The sequence below is a fragment of the Erythrolamprus reginae genome, chromosome 2 (assembly GCF_031021105.1).
Source record: "Erythrolamprus reginae isolate rEryReg1 chromosome 2, rEryReg1.hap1, whole genome shotgun sequence".
In the NCBI taxonomy this organism is placed as follows: Eukaryota; Metazoa; Chordata; class Lepidosauria; order Squamata; family Dipsadidae; genus Erythrolamprus; species Erythrolamprus reginae.
This window is the reverse complement of record NC_091951.1, coordinates 211,650,578-211,678,497: the sequence shown is the minus strand read 5'-3', so window position 1 is coordinate 211,678,497 and position 27,920 is coordinate 211,650,578. Positions and strand designations below refer to the sequence as shown.

Below are 27,920 nucleotides of genomic sequence, written 5' to 3'. Positions count from 1 at the left end.
TCCTGCCTATGGGTGCCCGGATTATACGACCTCTGGGCTTGGGGAAGAGAAGTGCCTGAGGAAGCGTCCTGCCGAAAGGGTTGTCTGCGGAACTATGGGGTCTGCCTCTTGTCTGCTTACCTATAAGCTTTGGGAAGAAGCTTTGCGTTTGTCCTTATCCTGATCAACACCGTGTCCAGTGATTTGCCAAACAGTTTGGTTCCCTTGAAAGGAGCTGTGGCGAGGCGCCACTTCGAGTGAGAGTCCGCTGGCCAATTTCTAAGCCACAGCAGGCAAAAAGAGGACATTGTGGCCACCATAGACTTAGAAGTGTACTTTGCAGAGTTCAAGGTCACATCTGCTGAGAACTCAGCCACAGATAGTATTTTGTGTTGGGCGAACTGAACTTGCAAAATTCGGGCTTGTGTCAAACTTTGCAAAGTTTGGCATGCCGAAAATGAACCCGAACTTTTTAAAAAGTTCAGGTTCGGCATTCGCTCGAACACCGCGAAGCACCGCTGCCCGGGAGGAGAGTGGGGAATCCCATTTGCTTGTGGCGCTGCAAGCAAAAGGAGATGGGAAATCCCACAATGGGATTCTGGGGGTGGGGCTTTGACATCATGGGGACTCGTTCCTGGCCGGCTGAAATGGGGAGGAAGGAGTCTCCATGACGTCAAAGCCCCGCCCACGGAATCCCATCGTGGGATTCTTCACCTCCTTTTGCTTGCAGCGCTGCTGCGGCATCCTTTTCTGTAAAAATAAAAGGAAGCAAAAGGAGGTGGGGAATATTTTTATGGAAAAGGACACCACAACGGCACTGTTCGGGTTCAGCGAACTCACCCAAATTTCACGGCAAAGTTTGGGTGAGTTCACCGAACCCAAACTTCGTTGGGTTCGCCCAACACTAGTCCTGACGAAGCCTGGCTTCCTCAGGACCCAATCTTGTTTGCATTTCTCACAGCCATATGATAGACGTGCAGTTAAAGAAAGATGCTGCATAGGATGCAGGTAGAGCCCACATGGCCGATTGATGCAACTTGTAATCATCGGGCTTTAGACTGGCAACAGGCTGGTCTATTGGTGGAAATTGTAACAGCCCTTCAATATCTGGACCAAACCTGTAAAACATGCATTCAATGGAGGATGGACCTGGAGTGGCCACTGCGTGATCCTAGGGATGTTTGATATTGTCAATAAATTTTTTTGAGGATGGGATGAAATCTGATTCCCTCTCAGATTCTGTGAATAGACCGGCAGTCATGTCTATCCCCACAAAAGGTTCTGAAGGCTTGGTGGAAGCTCCCAAATTGGCGGCCATCTTCGCCTTATGTAGTAGCGTTCTGAACAAAGATGTCTTAAGATGTCCTAGCAACAGACGGACTACATCTTACCAGAGCTGGAAAGAACCTCCTTGGAAACCGACTAGCCCAACTTATCAGGAGGGCTTTAAACTAGATCTGAGAGGGGCGGATGACCAAAGTAAGAGACTGAACAATGAACCAAATAAGAAAGGGGTGCAAATTAAGCCCACTAACATTTCAGAGGATAAAAAATGCCCACCCAGAATCAGACACAAACACCTAAAATGCCTGTACAGTGATCCCTCGAGTTTCGCGATCTCGATCTTCGCGAAACGTTATATCGCGATTTTTCAGAAAATATTAATTAAAAAATACTCCACTCTTCTCTCTCTCTCTTTCTTCCTCTCTCTCACTCTCTTCCTTCCTTTCTCATCTCTTTCTTTCTTTCCTTCTCTCTCTCTATCTCTCCCCCTCTTGCTCTCCCTCTTTTTCTCCCTTTCCCTCTGTCGTGCACCGAGCGGCGGGCAGGCGGGCAGACAAGCGAGGCAGCGGACAAGCGGCCGGCGGACAAGCGGCCGGCGGGCAGACAAGCGAGGTGGCGGACAAGCGGCGGGCGGACAAGCAGTGGGCAGGTGGACAAGCGAGGCGGCGGACAAGCGGCCGGCGGACAAACGGCGGGCAGGCGGACAAGCAAGGCAGCGGACAAGCGGCGGGCAGGCGGACAAGCGGCGGGCAGGTGGACAAGTGAGGGTGGACAAGCGGCGGGCGGCCAAGCGGCGGCCAAGCGAGGCGGCGGCCAAGCGGCGGGCGGACAAGCAGTGGGCAGGCGGACAAGCGAGGCAGCGGACAAGCAGCGGGCGGACAAGCGGCGGGCAGGCGGACAAGTGAGGTGGCGGCCAAGCAGCGGGCGGCCAAGCGGCGGGCAGGCAGGCGGCGGACAAGCGGCGGGCGGACAAGCGGCGGACAGACAGGCGGCGGGCGCGGCAGCAGCGAGGAGCCGAAGATCAGCTGCTGGGCGGCGGAAGGAACCTTCCCTGGGTCTTCCCAGGTGCGGAAGTAAAAACACCATCTGCGCATGCGCGGCCATGGAAAAAAGGGTGCGCATGCGCAGATGGTGTTTTTACTTCCGCACCACTATATTGCGAAAAATCGAGTATCGCGAGGGGTCTTGGAACGTAACCCTCGTGATACTCGAGGGATCACTGTACACTAATGCACAAAGCCTGGGGAACAAACAAGACGAGCTAGAAGTACTAATGCATGAGGGCCAATACGATCTAATTGGTATTACAGAAACATGGTGGGACGAATCACATGACTGGAACACACAGATAAAGGGCTACAATCTCTTCAAGAAAAACAGGTCAAACAAGAAAGGAGGTGGAGTTGCACTATACATAAAAGACCACGACACCGCCACTGAGCTATATCAATCCAAACAAGATAACCCCCTTGAAACCATATGGGTTGACAAAAGAAAAAAAAGGACAACATTACAGTTGGAGTTTACTACAGGCCCCCAAACCAAACAGATACAATGGACAACCTCTTTACAACCCAACTATCAGCAATATGCAACAAGCACAGCACAATAATAATGGGGGACTTTAACTACCCCGACATTAACTGGAAAACAAACTCAGCACCAAGTGGAAAGTCTGACAGATTTCTCACCAGCCTCGCCGATAACTTTCTAACTCAAAAAGTGGAAACAGCAACCAGAGGGACTGCAATACTAGACCTAATTTTAACAAACAGGGAAGAAATGATTGAGGGAATAGAAGGAGAAGGGGCGCTAAGTGAGAGTGACCATACCATCGTAAAATTCAACATTGTGCAATCACTAACTACAACACCCAACTCTACTACAGTCCCAGACTTCAGAAAAGTGGACTTTAACAAGCTCAGAGCGAACCTGAAGAATAAACCCTGGAAGGAACTTCTAAAGAGTAAATTCACACAGGATGCCTGGGAAGCCCTAAAAAACACTATCATTGAGGCCCAAAACAATTCAATCCCCACGAAAAAGAAAAGCAGAAAAACTAAAATGAAACCAGCATAGCTAAACAAGGACCTCGCAGACAACGTAAAAGAAAAAAAGCCAAATACAACAAATGGAAAGAAGGACTCATAACCAAGATGGAATATCAGCAAACAGCCAGAACCTGCAAGCAAAACATAAGAATAGCAAAAGCTCAACACGAACAGCATCTCTCAACGAAAATTAACGACAACAAAAAAAGCTTTTTCCACCCCATAAACAACAAGAAAAAAAATCAAGGAAACAGTCACCATGCTAAAAAACAAAGATGGTAACGAAATCACCAACAACAGAGACAAACACAGCTGCTCAATACCTACTTTACATCAGTCTTCACACATAAAGGAACCACCAACCAACCAACCAACCTACAACCTAACTGCAAATAACAGCCCCGGAACCGAACTCAACACAGACAAAGCTACCATTAGGAACTACTTGAGGGAGCTTAACGAGCTTAACGAGTACAAATCACCGGGACCTGACGGACTCCACCCCAGAGTCCTAAAAGAACTGGCAGACACCATAGCGGAACCTCTTCTCCTCATCTACCAAAAATCTTGGGCCACTGGAGACCTACCAGAACACTGGAAACGAGCGGACCTAGTTCCCATCCACAAAAAAGGGAAAAAGACGGATCCAAGCAACTACAGACCTATTAGCCTGACTTCAATACCTGGAAACTACCTGGAAACAAACAAGATAATATCCAACAGCCAACACAGGCTTGTCAGAAACAAATCATGTCAAACCAATCTCATATCCTTTTTCAACACCATAACCAAATCAGTAGACCAGCACAACACGGTGGACCTCATATACTTAGACTTCAGCAAAGCTTTCGACAAAGTCGACCACTATCTCCTAATCAACAAATTAGAAAAAAGCGGAGTAGACTACAACACATGCAGATGGATCAATAGCTGGCTGACCAACCGCATCCAACGAGTTGTCCTCAGCGGTTCCAATTCCACATGGAGGAACGTAGTCAGTGGGTACCACAGGGTTCAGTCCTGGGCCCTGTGCTCTTCAACATTTTCATCAATGACTTGGACGAGGGAATAGAAGGGCAATGATCAAATTCGCAGATGACACCAAGCTGTCGGGGGTAGCCAATACCCTAGAAGACAGGCTCAAATTACAGAAAGATCTAGACAGACTAACACAGTGGGCCCACACCAACAAAATGATGTTTAACATCGACAAGAGCAAAGTCCTTCACCTAGGAAGAAAAAACCATGGACACACATACAACCTGCGAGAAACCCCTCTTAGCAGTAGCGACTGTGAAAGAGACCTCGGAGTCTTGGTGGACAATCAACTAAACATGAGCCAACAATGTGCAGCAGCAGCTAAAAAAGCCAACACAATCCTAAGCTGCATCAACAGGGGAATACACTCCAAGACCAGGGAAGTCTTAATACCACTCTACTACGCCCTGGTCAGACCACACCTGGAGTACTGTATACAGTTCTGCTCACCACAGTTCAAAAGAGACATTCTGGAGAAGGTGCAAAAAAGAGCAACCAAGATGATTAAGGGATTGGAAACCAAGACTTACGAAGAGAGACTGAGAGAACTGGGCATGGATAGCCTAGAGAAAAGGAGGGCTAGAGTGGACATGATAGCAGTCTACAAGTATATGAGGGAGGTCACAGAGAGGAGGGGATCACTTTATTTTTCAGGGCACCAGAGGGCCGGACGAGGAACAACGGCTGGAAGCTGACCAAGGAGAGATTCAACATGGAGATAAGGAGGAACTTCCTGACGGTCAGAGCGATCAACCAATGGAACAACCTACCAGCGGACGTTGTGAACTCCAACACTCTGGACATTTTAAAGAGAAGATTGAACTGCCACTTGACTGGTGTACTATAGGGTTCCTGCTTGGGCAGGGAGTTGAACTCCATGGCCTTCATGGTCCCTTTCAACTCTAACAATCAATCAATCAATCAATCAATCAATCAATCAATCAATCAATCAATAAGACCTGTGAAAACAGATTGTTCAGCAGAAGTCTCTTCGTCCTCAGAGAAATCATCCTCAAGACCATTGCCGTCATCCTGTGACACCAGCTCAGAATTCTGGCATGAATAGTGGGCTGTTGAAGTGAGCCACGTCTTGAGGCTGCCCTCTTGCTGGTGTAAGCGGGGGGCGCTGCTGCATACATGCAAGTATGCATTGGCAATCATGTCTTGCATTGAGGGAGATAGTTGATGCCACACAGCTGCTCCGGATGCACGTCTGCCATGGTTGGAGTGAATGATGCAGATAGTGTTGGTCGCTGAATCACTTGTGGTGATGTCTGGATGGCAGGGTTGCCACCTTCTTAACCTATTACTGGTAGTTGGGCTGGAAGCAAGGCATGAGAAGGCACCTCAGAATGTTCAGGTGACCAATCCTTGTCCATAACCATCCCAGAAGGCTCTGGATTGGGCAGGGTTGGTGAAGTAGCCATAAGTTGAGGTGACAACATCAGTTGGGAAGGAGGTAAAGTCCAAGGTGGCTGTAGTTGGGTATACTGTGGGACTAAGGCTTGTTTTTGAGCCTGTTCCATCATCTTTTCCAGTGCCTTAATTCTCTTCTGAGCTTCCATCAAGGTTACTGAAGCCTGAGAAGTTTTAGATTTGGATTTGGATGATGAGACCTAGTCTTTTTTTTTAGTTTATTTACTAAATTAACAAGAAACAAAAAATACTTTAAAAATCCATGCCCAACACCAATAAAAACCCACCACCATTTAGGGGGTTATATTATTTACAATAAGTTTCAATTTCTTCCTTAGCTCCGGTTTACATTTCTTTACATACAAAAAGTGATTGGAATTTATTTTTCACATTGTCGTCATAAATTCTACTTAAGATATAATTTTTCACCTTATTCCATCGTGCCATCAGCTTCTCCAATTTATTTTCATCAAAGTTATTTAATCTTATTTCCATAATTTCGAAGTGGATGTGGTCCACCATGTACCAGTACCAATTCTGGATTGCCCATTTATTGCTATCTTTCCACCCTAATACCACTACTGCTTGAGCGCTTTCCAAAGCTGCTGTTTTGATTTCTTTAAATTCTCGTAAATCCCCATATTTAACTAGTATTGCTAATTCTTTTGTAATTATCCAATTAATGTTTAGCATATTATTTATTTCATTCTGTACTTCCTTCCAAAATTTTTGAACTTCAACACATTCCCAGAGCATATAAACTCCTTTTATTTGGCAACCATGCCAGCAATTTCCTTTCCCTTTCCTCTGGAAGTGTGCTTGTTTTACTGGCGTGAAATACCATTTATGTAAAATTTTCCTTCTCATCTCTCTAATTCTTATATTCTTTATCTTATGTATATTTTCTACTACTTCTTCATTAATCCGTAATTAATTTTGCCAATATCTTGTTAGGCCTTTAATCACTTCCTCTTCCACTTGTAATAACATGCTATAAATATTACTACCCTGTCCTTTTGAATCATTAATCTTTTCTTTTAATATTTTCTCTAGACAGTTTTCTTCTCTCAAAAATGCTTCTTTATTCTCACTTTTATTTAAATGTTTACATATTGCATTAATCTGCAACCATTTTTGTTGGCCCAACCACCATTCGAAGCGAGTTCTATTAACTCTTCCGTCTGTCTCATATAATTGTTCTATTCTCATTATACCTTTATCATTTAATTCCTTTATAACTCTACCTAGATGAACATCATTATTTATATTCAAAACATGCAACGTTTATAGCTTTGAATTCCTATTTGCTAATTTCCCTTGCCATTTTGACCAAATATCTAAGGCTGCTTTCAAGGGATTGGCTAAGCTATTGATTTCAATTTTACTCCATTTTTTAAATAAGATCTCTTTATTTTTAATATTATTAATCTCCCTTTCAGGTTTCACCCACTTCTTTTCTGTCAATAATTGTAATTCCATTAATCTTTCTATTTGAAATGCTTCTCTATATAATTCTAAACTCGGGCACCCCCATCCTCCATCTTTTTCTCTGACAATCAGCCATCGTTTCCTTGTTCTAGGTTTTTTGTTTCCTTCAATCCAAAAGTTCATTTTGTTATCCCATTCCCTTAATTTTGCTCCTGAAAAGGTACCTGGTAAAACTTGGAATAAATACATCATTTTTGGAATAATCATCATTTTAAGAGCTCCTATTTTTGCCATTTTTCTCAAACTCTTATCTTTCCATTTTTTAATTTGCTTTTGCATTTTTTTCCATATTAAATTGTAATTAAATTGTAATTGCATCGTCTGCAAAAAGATTTAATTTCAATTCAAGTTTTCCAATTCGGTAACCCTTCCAGTCCTTATCATTTCTAATTTTATTTGCCATAACCTTGATTGCCATTGCGAACAACATGGGTGATAGTGGGCATCCCTGCTTAGTTCCATTTTGAATATTAACTTTCTATGTTCTATTTCCATTTACCCTAATGTAGGCCGTATTATCCTTATAAATTTCTCTTATAATTTGACAGAAATTGTCTCCCATATTTAATTCCTTACAAAGTTGAAACAGGTAATTATGATTAACTTTATGAAAAGCTTTATACACATCTAACTTTAAGACGCATAATTTCTTTTTGGTAGTGGTAGCATGGTGTAACACATTAACAACATTTCTAATTGGTTCATAAATTTTCCTTCCTTTAACAAATCCATATTGGTCTTCAGCAATTATTTTTGTTAAGATACTCTCTATCCTATTTGCTATAATTTTCATAAATATTTTATAATCCTGGTTTAGTAAACTGATGGGGTGATAGGATCCTGGGTCTAACAAATCCCGATCTGGTTTTGGGATAGTAATAATCTCGGATGTCTTCCATGACTGTGGAATATTAAAGGTTTGAAGTATGTTATTAAATAATTTCTCCAAATACGGTAATAATTGAATCACATAAGTCTTATAATATTCCCCTGTAAATCCATCTGGGCCTGGAGCTTTAGCAGGTTTCAACCCATTAATAACTCTAATAATAACTCTAATAATTTCATCATTTGTTATTTTCCCATTTAATATTTGTTTTTCTTCTTCGATTAGTTTCTCCTTAACCTCTATGTTTTGCAGAATGACTTGATCTTTTTTATATAAATTTTCATAAAACTCTTTCATTATTTTTTGCAATTCATCATTACTACGTTTTATTACACCTTTTTTTATCCTTTAATGCAGAGATGCAAGATTTTTCTTTTCTTTTTTAAAAATAATTTGCCATTTGTTTCATTGATTTATTCCCCCATCCCATAATTTTCTGCTTTACAATCGATCTCATTTTATTCCATTGCTGCTCATCCATAAGTCTCAGTTGCTTCTTTTTAATTTTTAATAAATTATTCCACTCCCTATTTCTTGTGATTCTCAATCTTTCTTGAGTTAACTCTATTTTTTTAATTAGCTTTTTTCTTTCTACTTCCCATCTTTTTTAATATAGATTTCAGTACTAATACAATTCCCTCTCATAAAGGCCTTATGTGCATCCCAAATTATTGATTGCTTCATATTTCCCATATCATTTATTTTAAAATATTTAAAATATTCAGTCAATTCTTTTATCTCCATATTTTTTGTTTATTATTTAAATCAAATACAATCACTACTAATAATGGGGTGTGGTCTGATAACCAAATGCTTTCAGTTTCAGCTTTTTAAAGATATGTATTCCCAGTTTTATTCATTAATATATAATCAATGCAGCTAAACTTATTGTGCCTAGCTGAATAAAACGTAGCTCTATTTGTCACTTCGGCATGAAGATCCAACATAACTAATTTATTTAAAGGCAAATTATTTTTTTCTTGTTTCCCTGCTGTCAATTCAATGTTAAAATCACCTGCCAGAATCACTGTGCCTTCTGCAAAGTTATTCAATTTACGCTTTGTATTTAATATAAATTGCTTTGTATTTGCATTTGGGGCATAAATTACTGCTAATGCTATTACCTTATTATTCATTTTTCCTTTAATAAACAACATCCTTCCCTCCTTGTCCCATTTAGTCTGAATTGGTTCAAAGGGAACTCTTTGGTGTATTAATATCGCTACTCCTCTGCTTTTAGAATTTCCCCTAGATTCATATATCCATCCCCAGTTATTACAATTAATTAATTTATCTTCTCTTTTCCTCCCTTTATGTGTTTCTGATAAAAATAAGAAATCTACTTTTTTGTCCCTAGCCAGTTTCATAATTCTATAACGTTTATTCTGTGATGACATTCCACTCACATTTAATGACATAAAAATCCTTTCACCCATTCCTTTCAGATATATTTCTCTCCTCTGTAAAGCGAAGCATATTGGAAGATTCTTCATTTGTAGTTTTAAACCCCCACCCAAATGCCCCTCCCTCAACATTCCCCCAAGGGGGGAATCAATGGAAAAAAACTCCATTGGCTCCGAGAGGCACCCATGGCTTTGCTATCCCTCTAAGGACGCTCTAAAAAATTACCCATTTAAGTAACAAATAGTAACCCTCTATTCCTTCATTTCCCCTTATTAAGTATTGAAAGGAAAGAGAAAACCCAAAAAGCTAATCAGCTGGGAACAACAATGCCAATTATACAATCCAGTTCTTATTTCTTTCTTTGACGTGTAGCTCGCTCCTCCTCCTTTCCCTTCTCTCGGAGTAAAGCTAGTTCCTTTTCTAGTGCAATGATTCTCTCCTCCTTCACAGACTCTTGGCTGGTAGAATCTCCTGTAGATAAATCACGAATCAAATCTCCTGTTCCTTCTCCCCCATCAGCTCCAGTTATCTCTTTTGTTGATGTTGCCTGCTGATTTATATCCAGATTTATTCCCAACTGTCAAAGCATTTTCATTCCCTCCTCCAGAGAACTTGCCAAATAAGTTTTGGTACCTTTAAAGGTCAGAATTGTAGCTGGGTGTTTCCAAGTAAAACGAACATTGTTCTGAAAAAGCAGATTCGCAACAGGTCTCATCTGATTTCTTGCCAGCAGCGTTTGAGCAGACAGACAGGAGAGCCTTTGTAATGGAAATTAGAAGTTTGTTTAAGCTCTCTAAAGACTTCAGCAGCCCTCCGCTCCAAGGCAAATCTTACAACAATGTCTCTTTGATTGCCTGAGTTCCGAGGACCGTAGATCCAATGAACTCTTTCAAATTCACCCAAATCGACTGTAATTTTGTTTTCTAAGAGCCATTGGTAAATCAATTGAATTAAATTCTTATTTTCAGCAAAATCCTGTTTAAATCCCCTCAAGCATAAGTTTGATCTTCTTTGCCGGTCTTCTAAATTGTTTATATGCTGCTCTCGTTTTTTCCTGTCTGCCTCAAGTCTCGAGATCCTTGCCTCCTGATCTTTAGATTGGTCTTTTAATTCATTCATACCATTTGTCACTTCTTTCATTGCTAATTGCATGTCTTTTAAGTTGTTGTCCTACGTTTGCAAATGCCTTGTCTTTTGCCTTTGGTGGGCCAGAGACTGTTGGTTCATCTCCCAACTGCTGCTCTTTATTTGCCATAGCTGAAGAGCTAGTAAGGCTATGCAGTGATATTGGAAGCAAACTCATGATGTCTGTAAAGCCTGTCAGCTTGAAGCTCAGTTAATTCTGCATTCCCCAGGCTTGCTCAATGGCCTCCGGAAGCTCGTTATTGCAAACAAAAGAGAAGGAGAAAAGGCACCAGCCTCTCTTGTCCATTTTAATCCTGTTAGGTTAGCAAAAGCTGTGCGCATGCGCTTGTGAGGCCTATGGCCGAATGGCAGCTCCCCGTGGTCTGCATAGCAACTGATAACGACATCAGGAAGATGACAGCCGCCAATCCGAAAAGGCCGATGGTGGCCATTTCCTCTTGAAAATAAGGCAGAAGGCGATAAAGAGCGGCTAAAGAGAAGCGCGAAAACTGCTGATTACGATTTGCCGTCTGAGTGAAAGTGAGCATTCGGCTGCCGGAATTCAGGAAAACAAATTGGGAATCGGGCGTGCTGATTAGATACAGCAGAGGGACGGACCCTCTCAGCTGATGCTAATGAAGTGATAAGTGGGAGGCAATGACCACGGAGGACAGAGGCCTCAAGCTGTCTCCTCCACAGCTCTGCCCCCGGAGGGGAAGAGCTCCAATATAACAGTTGTCAATGCACTTCATGGGTATATCCTCAGAGGATAGGAACCTTGTAAAAAAGGCTGTTCTTGCCAGCAGACTGGCTAACCAGCCACCGGAATCTATTTAGCTTACCTGGAACGTAAAAAGCTGTAATAGAGAGTCCAACCTGAGCTAAAACTACTGATAGATTCATAGAGATAAAAACTAAACGTCCCTACTCTACAACTGAGTTTAAAAATCTAAACCCTTGGGAAAACTAGGGGCATTTCCTAATTAAGTATTTAAATTTAAACACAGTCTCTAACAATCAGACTGAAGTATGACCCATGTTGGACTCTCCTTAGCAGCGCATTGGAGAATCTGTACTAAGATGCTTGTTCATTGTAACAGCAATAAGTTGCTATTGTTATATGAGATATCCGGATATCTCTATACACTTTCATTGTCTGTTGAACACATTTATGCATTGCTATAAGGAGAAAACAACTTTCATGGTTTTGCAAGTAAAGGTTTCCTACTCACAAACCAGAACTTGATCCAATCCTCTCTTGTGTAATGTAATTTATTTATTTATTTATTTATTTATTTATTTATTTATTTATTCTTTGTCCAATATACAATACATATGAAAGGGAATAGACATTAAGTGATATATAAAAGATAGGAAGTGAAGAGGAAGAGAAGTAGGTGGGAAGGAAAGAATATATATGATAAAATGGAAAGGAAAGACAATTGGACAGGGGACGAAAGGCACATCAGTGCACTTATGTACGCCCCTTACTGGCCTCTTAGGAACCTGGAGAGGTCAATCGAGGAGAGTCTGAGGGAGAAATGTTGGGGGTTGGGGGTTGACACTATTGAGTCAGGTAATGAGTTCCACGCTTCGACGACTCGATTGTTAAAGTCATATTTTTTACAGTCAAGTTTGGAGCGATTAACATTGAGTTTGAAGCTGTTGCATGCTCTTGTGTTGTTGCGGTTGAAGCTGAAGTAGTCGTTGACCGGAAGGACATTACAGCGAATGATTTTGTGGGCAATACTTAAATCTTGTTTTAGGCGCCGCAGTTCTAAGCTTTCAAGATCCAGGATAGTTAGTCTGTTTTTGTAGGGTATTCTGTTTTGGGTGGAGGAGTGGAGGGCTCTTCTGGTGAAGTATCTTTGGATGTTTTCGAGAGTGTTGATGTCTGAGATGTGGTGAGGGTTCCAGACAGATGAGCTATATTCGAGAATGGGCGTGGCATAGGTTTTGTAGGCTCTGGTCAGAAGTGTGAGATTCATACTCCACCCATTTTTCAATAGCTAATTGACACTTAAGAACTTTCTCTGTCATCAATTTTGTCACAGCTTTGGTCAAAAATACATTACAGCCATAACTTGATTAATTTTGATGAAGGATGTCCAATTGAAATAAAAGCATCAAAGAAGAGATGAACTGATAGAAGAAAAAGAAAATCGGAACAACTATAAAACCACTGAAGTTAAGCAGTGTCTGAAAAACACAGATAATCATTCCTGATGTAATATCAGAAGATCTGAGGTATTCGGTTTGCCTCATGGCATGTGTACTATCAAAAAACTCAACCCAAACAAATTAAGACAACATTCAGTGCTCCTGACATTAATTCCAACATTATTCATCTTGAGAATTTCTATACCTGACTTTCCTGCCATGTTGTCCAGAGTGGGAGGGAGGGAGGAGGAGGAGGAGCCTTAATAAAGCATGTTACACAGACAAACCTAAAAGCATTGGAACTAAGCCCAGCTGCACCTTAGTAGACTGAGATAAACTTAGGTTCACAATTAAGCTGTTTCATTTCCTTTGCCAAAGCAGAACTTGGAGGCTGTTTCCGAAACTTCTATTCTTTGTCACAGGGCTGCCGATAGGCTGGTACTACTGGTACTGGCGTCAGGGGCCCGGCCAAATTGAAAAATGAGGGGGGCCCCGGACGGTTTTGCCGGCCCCCTGGCAAAATTTGTGCCCAGTGAGCAGCTCCTCGCACAGGTGCAGTACCGGCCCTCTCTTGCCGGCCGCCTGCCTAACCAACGGGAGCGAGACTCATTTGCAAGAAAAAGGCGTGCCCTCTGGCCCTCGCGAAGCAGGACTTGAAGCCCCAACGGAGCCTTTGGCAGTGCGGTCCTCCCGGAATATAATAAAGCGCGCGGCGAAGGTAGGAGGTTGTATCTCCTGCCTTCCCTTGTCAACAGTCTCGGTTTCCTCCTCCTCCTCTCTTTCCAAGACATGGCTTGCGGATGGACGGGGTTGGGGTGGGGAGAGACGAGGAGTTCTTTAGCGCCACTTAGCAAACAACGCGAAAAGGGAGAAGCGGGGGGGGAGTTGGCTGGGGGGGGAGGAGGAGAGAATCCAGGTGTCATCCATTCATGAGAACAGGCGGGAGAAGCGCGTCAGCTTCTCAAATTTTAAAGAAACATAATCACATCTGCTCAAATTCTAACTTTTTTACTTCTGCACCTCACAAACCAAATTATAAAAATTATTTTAAAGCCGGTAATCCATCCTTTCTTCCTTCCACCATTATCTGAACAACAATAATAATATAAATTTGAGTATAAATTTTTTTCCAAGTAATTGCAAATGCCCTTTTTGGGTTACAAATACAAAGTTTGCTAACAAAGTCAGGGAATCCAGGGCTGTTTAGTGATTGTTGCATCAATCTTTTTTCCATACCAACTTTTAAGAAACAAATTATCTTTTGGTGCCTGAATTCTAATAGCAACAACCTTGAGAAGAAAGAATGCAGTGTTGTGAATTCCAAGGCAAAGAGATAGTAGCTTGCTAATAGATCACCCAGGCGGTTTTTCTTGGTAGAGAAATTATAATTAAACTTGATGGTCTTTGCAACACAGCATGGGTGTCAAATGCACAACTTGGGTAATGTTTTTAGGATAGTTCTTTGTGGTACTACAGTGGTCCATTTTTCATGAAAATATTAAGCTTGTTTGGCTTTGAATTGTTAATATTTTACTAGAATTTCATTGTAGTTTTAAAATGGTGGGGGGAGGGGGCAGACACCTAGGCTGTATGGGCCCCCAAAATTCCTGATGGCGGCCCTGCTTTGTCAAAAAAGGACTGTTTTCTTTGTAAAATGAGATTAGCAACAATGTCTAGCAGGGCATATTTTGAAGCACTTCTAATGCAATGCTCCCCCCCCCTCTCTTTGGCCAGATGATTGCAAATTTAATTATTTATTTATTTGTTTGTTTATGTTTGTTTGTATTTATAAGCCACCCAACTCCAGATGGACTCTGGGTGGTGTACATAAGTAAAATCATATATAACAATGAAACAATTAAAACCTCAGTATAAAACATTCACTCCCAACTAGAGCGGAGTGAGCTGAGGCAAAGCCATGTTTTTAGGGCCTTCCGGAAGGCCAGGAGGGTGGGAGTGGTGCGGATCTCCAGGAATAATTTAAAATTGTGCCTGAAATTAAAATAATGAAAACACATAGATACTAATAATAGTAATTTTAGGGTGTTCCCCACTGTTCATGTATTATAATATTCCTGAGCTTTTTTATTTTAGACTAGTTATTTATTTCACAAAATAAATTCAGAAGCTGTGGGTACTTAAGAATTGAATTATCTACTTCTGGATTTCATTATGAAAATAATAATTTTGAAGTACATACAGTATAACTCCCAGAGCTATCATGAAAAATCCTAAAACATTTGGGTAGGCTGGATGACAAAAGGCATGCTTCCTAGGCAGGCTGAATCCCAGAGCTTTTATTTTATTTGAGAAGCAGAAGGAATGGGGAAAGGGATAACAGGAGGAGCAAAGCCAGGAGACGCATGCTCTACAATTCAAAGTGAGGAGTGGCCAGTTTCAGCGATACAAGCAATAGAACAAGGACAATAGCAAAATAGAGAAAAAGCAAGGTGAGGAGGGAGAACAATGCAGGGCAAGCTGGAATAGAGAGACTGTGGTTGATTCATCAACAGCTACACAGATGTTGGTGGCTTTTACTGTGGTTGGGAGTTTCCCAGCAAGAAGGCACATCTTTTCCCCCAACTCTTAATAGAACATTTAAAAACACTTCATACCCTCGCACAAACAGATGTTACACTTCTTCCCACTGTAGCACCAAGAGAGTGGGGAAGATGATGAAGGAGCTCATTTTTTTTAAAAAAAGGGACAAAACTACTATGGGAGTTGTCCAGGCTGTAGGTCTTCTACAGCATAGAATAATGCAGGTTATTCAAACAAAGTCATAAAATGTTCCATTTCAAATGAAAAGGAAATGTTCCTTATTATAAAAAAGGGTAGTGTGCCAATACAGAAATCTTTGCTTAAGGTCAGCAACCTCAAAACTGTCAGAGCTGCCATCACTAAGCAGCAGTCTGGGGAAATTGTGCTTTATAACTCTATGAGTTAGTAATGGCAATCCCAATCTCAATTGCAGCTGTAAACCAATGACTAGTTGTAGTTGTGACACAAAAAACAACAGTGTTGCTCTTGGGTTTCCTGCACTGTTTTCATTTAACTGCAGAGTAGTGATATTTAGGTATCACACACCACAGAGAGAGAGAGTTTGGTCAACATAAATAACATATTCTATTCTTTTGCTATGTATTTATAATAAGGGGCTGTAGTGTAGTTTAATGATGAATGCACAGAGTAAGGCTGGAGATTGCAGAACTAAAACTGCATGCAGATTCACACAAACACACAAGAAGAAGCAAGACACATTATAGCCTACCTCCCAGCCAGAGGCCTGATTAACAAAACAAAGGGACAGGGAAACATAAAAAACATAAAAAAATAGAAGAAAGGTTGTTAATTTTTTGAATCTCAATATCCTTTAATCTCTAACTGATTGCTGGCTAGTATGTTTGAACTGAACATACGATACCTGTTTTTTAGGACTAGGGCTGGAGAGAGTGTCAATTTTGCAATGCAAAATTCCCTGCCTTTCCTAATGGGGCAGCTGGAAACTGGCTTTTTTATACCCAGCTTGATTCTGTTTATCCCTAAGATCTTAACAATGAAGAAAAATCAATTGCACCATATAGTAATTACCAATTTGAAAAAAAAAAGTAAATACCAATTTGAGACACTGAAATATTTATCCTGAGATGTTGGCTCAGGGGAAAAAACCCCCACATGGCTGAATAAGCTACCTGAATGGTCCTCATCAATTACTAACTGAATTTTCTATCCTCATTCATATTTATACAATGCAGTATATAGAACTAAATGGAATATTTATGAAAAATTGTGACCTACAAGTGTTTATTTTCCGGCCCATCCATTTTTCTTTTGGAAATTATGATATGAAACAGTGATATCACAGTAAAGCCATATGCCTCATTTCCCCTTCAAGGAACTCTTTTAGTCCTGATATTCAAACTATTGCCAAATAACTTTAGCAGTGAAAACTTAATAAAATTATCCAAATTAAGACTTTGGTCCTTAACTCGCACTAACTAAACTATAGCATAGATTTCTTATACTTTAACAAGTAGAGATCTAATACCTACTTGAAAAGCTATAGTAATAAGGAAGAGAAGTTTCACTTAACAACTCTTACATCCCAGGTTTTCATTTCAACCTGCTGGTTCTTATCATTCTTTCAGTTTTAATAGAAAACATGGCACCACTTTTGCACTTGGCCAACTTTTTTGTATGTGTTTTCTCTTGCAAGCTGAATGTATTCCGCTCCTTTAAGTGTTGGTCATGCTTGTTTCCAAAACTCTCATCATCTTTAGTTTCTTTTTTGAACCTGCTCCACCTTTTCCACGATCTTTTTAATGTACAATACTTAGAACTGAAAGTAATAAACCAACTGTAATAATCTTAACAGTGCAGTATGCAATGGAATCATTTCTTATTGATCTGCAGGCAAAACTTCTTTTAATGTCTTTGAATTGAATTGAATGTATTTGATTTGTAAGCCGCCCATCTCCAGATGGACTCTGGGGAGCGTACAACAATAAAAGACAAAATATTCAAGATTACATTGGCATTTCATTGTGACAATTAACAAACTATAGGTTAAATGATGTGCTAGCCTACTCTGTGTTTATTTTTTTCTGATAGACAATATAAAATGGACCACAAGAATGTTTGGGATGGAGAGAAGTTAATGCTCCTTTTGATCATCATCCTAATTCATCTCCTAAAATGATATAATAATTTATTAGATTTGTATGCCGCCCCTGTCTGAGGACTCGGAGTGGCTCACAACAAGTAAAACATCATATACAAATCCAATGTTAAAACAGTTTTAAAAACCCCTATTAAAAACAATCATACAACCCAAACACACTGTATATAAAGTTAAGACAGCTAAGGATATATCCATTCCTCGATGCCTGGTGACATAGATTAGTTTTCGAAAGTTTGCGAAAGGCAAGGAGGGGGGGGGAGGTTTTTTTAAAAAATTATTATTATTATTATTATTATTATTATTATTATTAATAATAATAATAATAATAATTGGATTTGTATGCCGCCCTGAGTCTGCAGAGAGAGGCAGAATACAAATCCAATAAATAATAATAATCTCCGGGAAGAGCTGATTCCAGAGAAGGCTCTTCCCCTGGGTCCTGCCAGATGGCATTGTTTTGTCAAAAGGACCCGGAGAAGGCCAACTCTGTGCGACCTAATCGGTCGCTGGGATTCATGCGGCAGCAGGCAGTCCTGCAGGTATTCTGGTCCGATGCCATGTAGGGCTTTATAGGTCAAAACCAACACTTTGAATTGTGACCGGAAACTGATTGGCAGCCAGTGCAGGCTGTGGAGTGTTGACGAAACATGGACATATCTGGGAAGGACCGTTGAACTTACCTGAACTGTCTTCTCGATGCACTGCAAGGAGAGTCGAACATGGGTGATACTTCAGCCTGATTGGTTAGAGACTGAGTTAAATTAGAATAATAATTAGCTCTGCCCTGCTTCCACCCCCAACACCTCAGTCAACAAAAATGAAGGAGTAGTGCAAACATAACACAACTTTATTAACTCAACAGTAAACAACAACTGAGCCCCTGGGCCCATAGACCGGGTTGGGTTTGGACTCTCCTTGCAGTACATTGAGAAGACCGTTCAGGTAAGTTCAACGGTCCTTCTCCAATGCACTGCTGCGGAGAGTTCAACATGGGATATACCCAAGATTAATATGACAGGGCGGGAGAAGGCTGAACCAGGGGTGTATGTGTTTCACACACCCTCTGCAGCACTCGTCGGCCGAAGGCTGCCTCAGAAGACCCTAACAAGTCAAGTCCTAACAAGACACTCTCCTGGCCGATGTGATGGCCACCAAGAAAGCCGTTTTAAAGGACAGGAGCCGTAATGAAATGTGTCGAAGGGGTTCAAATGGAGGTGCGGACAAGGCATTCAAGACAGATGGGAGATCCCATGAAGGAAACCTGTGTACTGGTGGTGGGCGCAGATTGGAAGCTCCTTTCAGGAAGTCTCTGATCCATGGATGATGGGTCATCGACCTCCAATTATCTAACTTAACAATAGTGGAGATGGCAGCCACCTGTCTGCGCAATGTGTTAGGGGCCAATCCCTTGTCAAGTCCAGACTGTAGGAAGGCAAGAATATTCTCAACTGATAAGGACTGTGGGTCCACACGTGTGTCTGCACAAAATTGACAAAAGGCCGTCCAAGTGGCCTGATATATTCGAGTGGTTGATGGTCTTCGTGCCGCTTGTATGCTTGATATGACTCTTTCTGGTATTGATGCTTGTCTCATTCGGTCCCCTTCAAGTGCCAGGTGGCAAATTTCCACCATTGAGGGTCCGGGAGGAACACTGATCCCTGGCTGAGTGAGACTCAATGGTTCGGCAGACGCCATGGTGGAGAGAACACTAAGACCATCAGATCTGCAAACCATCTTGATGGTTTATGTGGGATCGGGTGGCCACATTGTCTGTGAGGATCAACACGTGTTAGCCACGTGCCAACCAACAATCCTTGAGTGAATGCGCTGGTTAAATATCCTGGAATGCCAGAGGCATGGTTTGCCATGTATCATTGGTGCGCAGGCCAGTCGATGTCGGAGTGAACGTTGCTGAGGGATATTGAGTACCAGGAAAGGACTGAAGCAGTTGGAACCACGGTTGGGCCTGAGTTGCTGTGGTTTCCTGTCTCATGGGCATCTCAACAGGCTGGTATGACGCAGCCTGCCTATCTGGAGATAAGTCAGCACTGTGCACCGATGTCATGGATCCCACCCGAGTCCCTGGGGAATTGGTGGGGAACCATTGAGGCAAGGCTGATTGGGTCAAGGCCGGAGTCTGTGAGGGAGGAGATGGGTGCAGGGACTATCGAGAGAGGTAAGGTTCTCAAACAGATAGCCTCAAGCACTCCTCTCAAAATGACGTTTTTCGGCCTGAGAGTAGGAGTGACCAACTCCCCTGTCCAAAATGGCGGGCATCGTTGTCATAACGCCCCAATTATCAGGTGCGCCATTTCCGCTCACAAAATGGCGGGCGCTGTCTTTTATTCACGCTTACCGCCCAGGCATCCGTCAAAACGGTGCGCTGCCACCATTGCGGCTTTCCGAAGGTGCGCCCGTCAGCTGTTAAGAGGTGCCGATTCCCCGCGCGTCGCCGGCAGCGGCTCCCAAACATGCGCCTGTCAGATGGGAAGCGGCTCGAATTTCGGGTGCGCTGCTGCTGCCGGCTTCTGAGAGGTGCGCTCCTCAGCTGTGAATCGTGGATCGATTCGACACACTGCGGCCAGTTCAAGATTGGTCCCCAGGGAATGGAAGGAGGTGGGGGGGATGCCTCTGAGGCAACCAGATCCCTACCGCCCACCGCATGGAGAGGTTTGGCCACGGAGGCTAGGGATCTCAATTCTCCTAATGGCTCTGCTTCCACCCACTAGGCACGGAGGAGGGGTATGGCCACGGAGGCCAGGGACCTGGCCTAAGGAGAGCCTGTCCCCTGGGCAGTGCTCTCTCGAAGCAGAGGTCCTGAGGAGGTAAATAAGGTGCAGGCTATGCCCTCGGAGGGCAGTGGCCTGAGCTCTGCTGTCTTCTTCAATCTATTAGAAAAGGAAACATAAGGAAAAAAGGATTATTTCTTTTATTAACATTAACACAGAAAACATAAAACAGTAACGTTTTGAAGAGGAAAAAACTCTAGTCCCTTTCACTATGACTGAGTTTTTAAGACTGAGGTGTTGGGGGTGGATGCAGGGCAAAGCTAATTATTATTCTAATTTAACTCATTCCCTAACCAATCAGGCTGAAGTATCACCCATGTTGGACTCTCTGCAGCAGTGCATTGGAGAATGACCATGATAGCTCTCGTAGCCGCATTCTGCACAATCTGAAGTTTCCTAATACTTTTCAAAGGTAGCCCCTTGTAGAGAGCATTGCAGTAGTTTGCAATGCTACAATGAACCCTGCTACAGAGTGTTCTTACCTGGGTAGTTATCTTGCTGAAAGCATCTTGCAGTTTGCCATGCAGAACTGCCAACTTCTTAAAATCACGGTTGGCTTCATGGATAGGAATGAGGATCTTGTAGGTTTCATTGACAGCCTCATAAAGTCCACCCTGGGAAGAATGAAATAAGAATTCAGAACGCATGGAACTTCCCATCAGGACACCACTGCAACTAAGAAGCAAGTAAAGTAGCAAGGTGGCTAATAGGAGAAATAAGGAAACAACTGGTATGTAGTAGCCGTCAGTGCTTCAACTAGTTGGACAGATAGCAAGCATGCCATAAATAGTACTTTGCAGGACTTCTGGTGGCAACATTGAGGCGGAATGAAGAAAAGAGGACGGTTTCCGTCTTCTAACTCTGATCCTTACGTGAATGGGGACTCTTCGGGGTGTGTGGAGAGCCTGGAGAGCCACATGATATTAAAGGGGAAGCCAGGGGGGGAGGGGTGCGAGGTGAAAGGCAATCACCCAGTGAAACGAAAGAAAATCCGTTAAACCCAGTGTAAAAATGTCTGCTATTGTGAGATGGCAGACCCGAGGCCATGACAAGCCAGAGCAAATCTACCTAACATACTGAGTTCATTTCCAAAACAAAAAAAAGAGATGGATGCACACACTGAGAGGCATAGAGACAGAAAAGAAAAAGACATTGAAAATGAAGGACAGATGAATGCATATATTGTGACTTACAATAATGACACTGGGATTTACAGTACCGTATATACTTGAGTATAAGCCGACCCGAGTATAAGCCGAGGCACCAGTTTTGCCACAAAAAAACTGGGAAAACTTATTGACCCGAGTATAAGCCGAGGTTAGAAAATGCAGTGGCTACTGGTAACTTATAAAAATGGAAACCAATAAAATTACATTAATTGAGAAATCAGTAAATTAAATGTTTTAGAATATTTATTTTAAAGAAAACCAGTAAACTAGCTCTGTAAATTTAAAAGAGGGTAAACAAAAGCAATCTGGTAATAACAATAAATTAAAAAGTAAAAAAAGTAGCTCACTTAGCAACCAAGCTAAAAACTATTTCTAAACCTAACCCAGGGCTCTTTAAACTTGACAGTTTTAAGACTAGTGGACTTCAATTCCCAGAATTCCTGCACCAGCCATGCTACTTCAGGAGTAGGAGTTGAAGTCCACAAGCCTTAATCTTTTCAGGTTTGAAGACTCATGCATTTTTAACCCTAACCCAGGGCTCTTTAAACTTGACAGTTTTAAGACTAGTGGACTTCAACTCCCAGAATTCCTGCCCCAGCCATGCTACTTCAGGAGTAGGAGTTGAAGTCCACAAGCCTTAATCTTTTCAGGTTTGAAGACTCTTGCATTTTTAACTCTAACCCAGGGATCTTTAAACTTGACAAGTTTTTAGAAGCCTGGAGAGAGTTCATGCCATCCGTCCCCCCTTTAGCTTTCTGGCTGGCTGGCTGGCTGGATCTCCCTCCCACCCTGATTCTCCCTCCTCCTCCATCTCCCTTTATTGCCGCTTTGAGGAAGCAGATTTGCTAATGAGATCCACTTGGGACGGCAGCTGCAGCTGCGAAGGAAACGGAGGAAGAGGAAAGAAAAAAGAAGCCTTTCCTCTTTCCTTTCCTCCTTTTCCTCCACGACCGCAACTGACAGGAGAAAACAAAAGAGGAGAAGAGGAAGCAGCCGACAGCATATTTATTTATCGGTATTTAAATATTTTAAAAAGAAAGAAAGCAAGTGAGAAAGTGAGAGAGACGAGCTGCAGGGCCCCGCCCCGCCGCCATTTCTATCAATGTCTCACCTGTCTCCAGTTCTTCAGGCGGCTCCATTTTTGAAGCAATGCCTGCCGGGCTCCAGCGGGGCGCCCTCTTGTGGTGACTCCTCAGTGACCCGAGTATAAGCCGAGGTTGGGTTTTTCAGCCCATTTTTTTGTCTGAAAAACTCGGCTTATACTCGAGTATATACGGTAATAAAAAAGAAACAAGGGGAGAGTACTGGTACTGGTGCGTGGGTAAGGAAAAGATACCTAAAAATATAAATGTAGAGCCATAATAACATATCCAAAGGGGAGAGAAAGAATTTGGGGGAAAAGAAAAAAAAGCTAGTACAAAGGTAAAAGGAAGAACAAACTTAAGTTTAAAAAAAAGGGATGGAAAAAACATACTTACGAGAAGGATAGAGTTGAAACACCAAAAGGGAAAGGATGATTGGATAGAAAGTCATAGAACTTTTCTCTTATTTTTAAATGACAACACCATACTTAAATATGAGAATAAATATTAACTGTATACAAATTTGAAACATAATCAATATAACTATACAGTGATCCCCCGGGTATTGCGATCCCGATCATTGCGAAACGGCTATATGGCGATTTTTCAACCCGGAAGTACAAACACCATCTGTGCATGTGTGCCCTTTTTTTCTATGGCCACGCATGCGTAGATGGCGCCGGGCAGATCAGCTGCTGGGCGGCTTCCCTGGGTCTTCCCCCTCTTGCTGGCGGGAGGGTGGGTGATTGCAGCTTAAGCCCAAGCTTTATGGGTGATTGCAGCTTAAGCCCAAGGAAATCCTGCATCCAGACATAATTAAAATGGAAAGCCACCATAAATCTTCTGCTTGTTTAAAGGCCCCCCCCAGCACCCGCTCGCCCGCCGTTCGCCCGGCCACCCGCCGTTCGCTGGCTGCTCGCCCGGCCACCCGGGTTTGCTCGCGCCGCGACTCAGTTGGGAAGCCGCGCGGCTGTTTTAAAACGTCGCCGCCGGCATGGGGGGCTTGCCAGCACCCCCCGGACCCCCAACCCGGGTTTGAGAGGCTGCTAGGAAGCCCCCCATGCCGGCGGCGACGTTTTAAAACAGCCGCGCGGCTTCCCAACTGAGTCGCGGCGCGAGCGAACGGCGTGGGCGGGCGAAGGGCGCGCGCGCGGGCAGGCAGGCGGCGGACAAGTGGCGGGTGCGGCAGCAGCGAGGAGTGGGCGGCCGGTAAGACCCCCAGCGCCGCTTCCCAGCTGGGAAGCGGCGCGAGCGAACGGCATGGGCGGGCAAAGGGCGGGCGCGCGGGCAGGCAGGCGGCGGACAAGCGGCGGGCGCGGCAGCAGCGAGGAGTTGGGGGAAACCCCAATCTTCGGCTCCTCGCTGCTGGGAAGTAAAAACACCATCTGCGCATGCGCAGATGGTGTTTTTACTTCCGCAGCGCTACTTCGCGCAAAACCGATCATTGCGAGGGGTCCTGGAACGGAACCCTCGCAATGATCGGGGGATCACTGTATAGACATTTTTTCTTATTTTTAAAAGATAAATAATTTAAAGAAAATCAATATAAAATGCTTTATAGGTGGCATTTAACACCAGCCAAAATGCCAAAATGTATACAAATATGAAACCAGACTGCTGGAAAGTAAAAATAAGGATGGAACAATTTATCATATGTGGTGGCAATGTCCCAAGGCAAAGAAATATTGGGAACAGATAAGGAGATGGCTATTGGAGATAACAGGAGAACTAATTGAATTTAAAGCTGAATTATTTTTACTAGGAATAATTAATCAAAAGATAAAGAAATAACTCAAATATATTTTGCACATAGCAACAGCAGCAAGAATAGTTTACGTTCAATATTGGAAACTTGAAAATATATGAACCAATAAGATGATTATGCATAAGATATTAGAATGTGCTGGGATATATAAGCTCACATTAGAAATGCAAGGAGGAAACAGAATTTTATGAGGTGTGGTATAACTGGTTAGGACAGAGAAACAAAAATGTATAGAAATAAAGCAAATAACTGCAAGAGACGTATGAAACAGTACTGTTATGTAAATTGTATTGTTATAGAAAGTACTTTGCAGAAGACTGGCAATGCTTTTCTTCTAAGAAATTTACCAAGACTGATAGGGGCTTCTTGGAGAATAATTTGCTGTCCCATTGAAGAAAACATCTAATTTTTATTATTACACAACAATTTTTCTGTCCTGATGCTGGATTAGATTAGATTAGATTAGATTTATTGGATTTATATGCCGCCCCTCTCCGCAAACTCGGGGCGGCTCATAACAATAATAAAAAACAGTACATAATAACAAATCCAATGCCCACCAATCTAATTACAATTTAAAATTCATAAATTCATAAAACAATCCCAATGTATATAAAACAGACACACAGTCAATCAATCAAATGGCAAAACAACAAATGGCAATGGAAATGTATTGTGCAAAGTATAATTAACTGAAATATATTTTTTTTTGTTATTTTAAAATTTAGTTTTTTAATTTGTTTTAAAGGCATGCTTTAGGAATAAAATGGATGATATCCTTATCCATAATTGGATGCATTTCCTGAAATCAATTGAGTTGACATGTTTAAAAGGGGGTTTACTAGGTTTTCTCTCAACTAGATTTTCTCTTGTATAGGAATCTAGGGCTTGTGGAGGGTTACCATAGACACTTTAAAAACTAAAATCAACAACTAGCAGGAAAACATGCCTTTTGATGAGCTCAGATGCCAGTAGTCTTTTTCTAGGAAAATAGTTCTAACAATAATGTCCTGCTATAAGCTATCCAAACTATTGATAGCTCCTGGGCAATGTTCTCTCTATTTTTTTTCTGGTATGGGTGGAAAAGCATAGTGTCTGAGCGGTACATTTTCATGCCTGAGCACAGATGTTACCCAAGACAACTTGTTGCGTAATTATTTGGGGCTCGGTGCTGGGGCAGAATTAGGTCCCTTCCCACTATGTTATTCTGTTATTTTATATTTCAATTAATATCATTATCCTCTTACAAATCCAGATAGGCCGTCATGCCTACTCCTCCTTCTTATACATTCTTCTTAAAAGAAACTAAAAACTTTTATACAATCTTTTCCTAATTAATAGGAAAAATATTCCCTTTTTTATTAAAAGAAATTAATAATAAAAAACCCAAAATTGATTACTATTAAAACTAAAAAAATCAGCAAACCCAAAAACACAACTATCCATGCTTTAAAATCTTTATTTCTTAAATATTTATCATAGTATTAGTATCAAAATGCCACTTACATAGTTGAGTTAGTTTCAAACTAGATTTTGATTTTCTTTCTCTCTCTCTTCCTTCCTCCCTCTCTCTTTCTCTCCCTCCCTCTTTCTTTCTCTCTCTCTGCCTCCCTCTCTTTTTCCTTTTTCTCTCTCTTCCTTCCTTTCTTTCCTTCTCTCTTCCACTTCTCTCTCTCTTCCTGCCTCCCTCTCTCTCTTTCTCCCTCTCTCTCTTCCCCCCTCTCCCTTTATATTTCTCTCTTCCTTCTTTCCTCTCTTTCCCCCTTCTTTCTCTCTCTCTTCCTTCCTTCCTCTTTCTTTCTTTTCCTTTCTCCCTCTCCCTTCTTCCCCTCTTTCTTTCTCTCTCCCTCCTTCCAACCTCCTATCACTTTCTTTCTCTCTCTCCTTCCCTCCCTTCCTCCTTTTCTCTCTCCCTCTAATTCTTCTCCCCTCTTTCTCTCTCTCCCTTCTTCCCTCATCCTATCACTCTCCCCTCTCTCCCCCTCTCTTTCTCCCCCCTTTCTTTCTCTCCCTTCTCTCCCTCCCTCTCTCCTTTTCTCCCCCCCCTTTCTCTCTCTTCCTTCCTTCCCTTCCTCCACTTCTCTTTCCCTCCATCTCTTTCCCTTCTCTTTCCCTTTTCTTTCTTTCTCTCCACTTCTCTTTCTCTCTTTTCCCTCTTTCACCCTCCCTCTTCTCTCACCGTGGAGGACTCACCCAACAAGCTTCCACCCTCTGACCCCGGACTCCCATTCAGTCCCCATTCTGAAAACGGGAGCCAGCAACTCAAAGAGGAGGAGGAGACAGGTGTGTGTGTGTGTATGTGTGTATGTGTGTGTGTTGTGTTCAGCTCGGCTTTTGTCAGGCCTTCCGTTACCTCACTCAGGTGAGATGAGATCGAGGGGCACGTTCTCCTTGCTGCTATCGTTCTGGCTTTGGATGTGGGGGTGCCTCAGCTAGCGGGTGTGGAGACTCACTGCCTCCTCCGGGCATAATCCCTGCCTCCTTCCTCAGGGTGAACTTCTGCACCCTGCCATGCGCCTCTGGAGGGGAGGAGGCTGATCGCCACTTTTTCCCCACAGGGCACTTTCTACCTCTGTGCTTACGGCCGTGTAGCTGGGCTGCCTGGAAGGAAGTGGCAGCTCCCGCCCAAGGAACCCATGGCGATGGCCGCCGGCTTGGCGGGAGGCACTGGTGGTAGACACAGGCGGTTGGGAAGGAGAGGGAGCCACTGGTGCCCCCGGCACTGCCCACCACAGAGGGGAGACTCTTCACCTTTCTCTTTAAAGTTTGCGGCAGAGTGCTCAGCCTCCCCCACCAGGCACATGGTGGGCTGGCAGTGGAACGGGGAGCTCGTGAATCTTCACCGGTGGAAGACTTCCCCGCACTTTCCTTGACGCTCCCCCCCCAACTCCAACACCCTGCTCCCCTGCGCAACCTTGGAAAAGACTACACGGGAGTTGTATTTATGTGCGCGGCCGCGCGCCTTAGAGGGAGCACTGCTCCTAGGTTCTATCCCTGATCTAGTGTCGTGTGGTTTATGTGATGTACATTCTTCATGAGTGCTTTGTATCTGTTATGCTAATACAGAAACAAACTGCTGGTATGAAAGGGCAGAAATTGTGCCATTTTGGGGCCATTTGAATTCCTTCAGACATTGTTCTAAATGATTAGAATGCAAAATGGTTCAATTTCAGCATTTGAAACCTTGACATGATTTCCCTCCCAGTGCATAGGAAGCCAACATGTTGCTGTTTTTTATTTTCCCACTAGTAAATCAGCCAGCTATCATCAATCAAGGCAATATAGAATGCTTTTGTATTTTGGAAATAAGTTCATACAAGCCCCAGACACGCCACATTTGAAGTTCTTACCAAAGTAAATGAAGAAGCTGCTTGCTCAAGCAACCCTACCAGTCCTTGTTCTGTGAAATATTTTCCAGAGCAGATGCCCTCTCCGTCGGGGGACAATATGTCATCTGAAACAGCAGACTCTTCTAGCACATTGGAAGATATGTTCTTGAAAACAGAGGTAAATTAGTGAGAGACTGAGAGAAACAGAACTTGGTACGTTCAATTTTGGTCAACATGATACCAAAAAAGATGTTGAACTTTAGAAAGAGTG

At 42.7% G+C, this 27,920-nt stretch overlaps 1 protein-coding gene across 14 annotated transcripts in view; it reads right to left on the bottom strand.

The window, feature by feature from the left end:
- The window catches only part of DOCK6 (dedicator of cytokinesis 6), a 280,141-nt gene that overhangs the window by 34,931 nt on the left and 217,290 nt on the right, over positions 1-27,920 (bottom strand). For all 14 annotated transcript variants that reach the window (XR_011558174.1, XM_070741668.1, XM_070741676.1 and 11 more), the window contains 2 exons: positions 27,671-27,814; positions 20,787-20,918 (listed from right to left, as the gene is read on the bottom strand). Coding sequence is in view for 13 of the 14 variants with exons in the window: in XM_070741668.1 (XP_070597769.1) it covers positions 20,787-20,918; positions 27,671-27,814 (276 nt within the window). In the remaining variant the exon portion in view is untranslated. The remainder of the gene's footprint in view (positions 1-20,786; positions 20,919-27,670; positions 27,815-27,920) is intronic.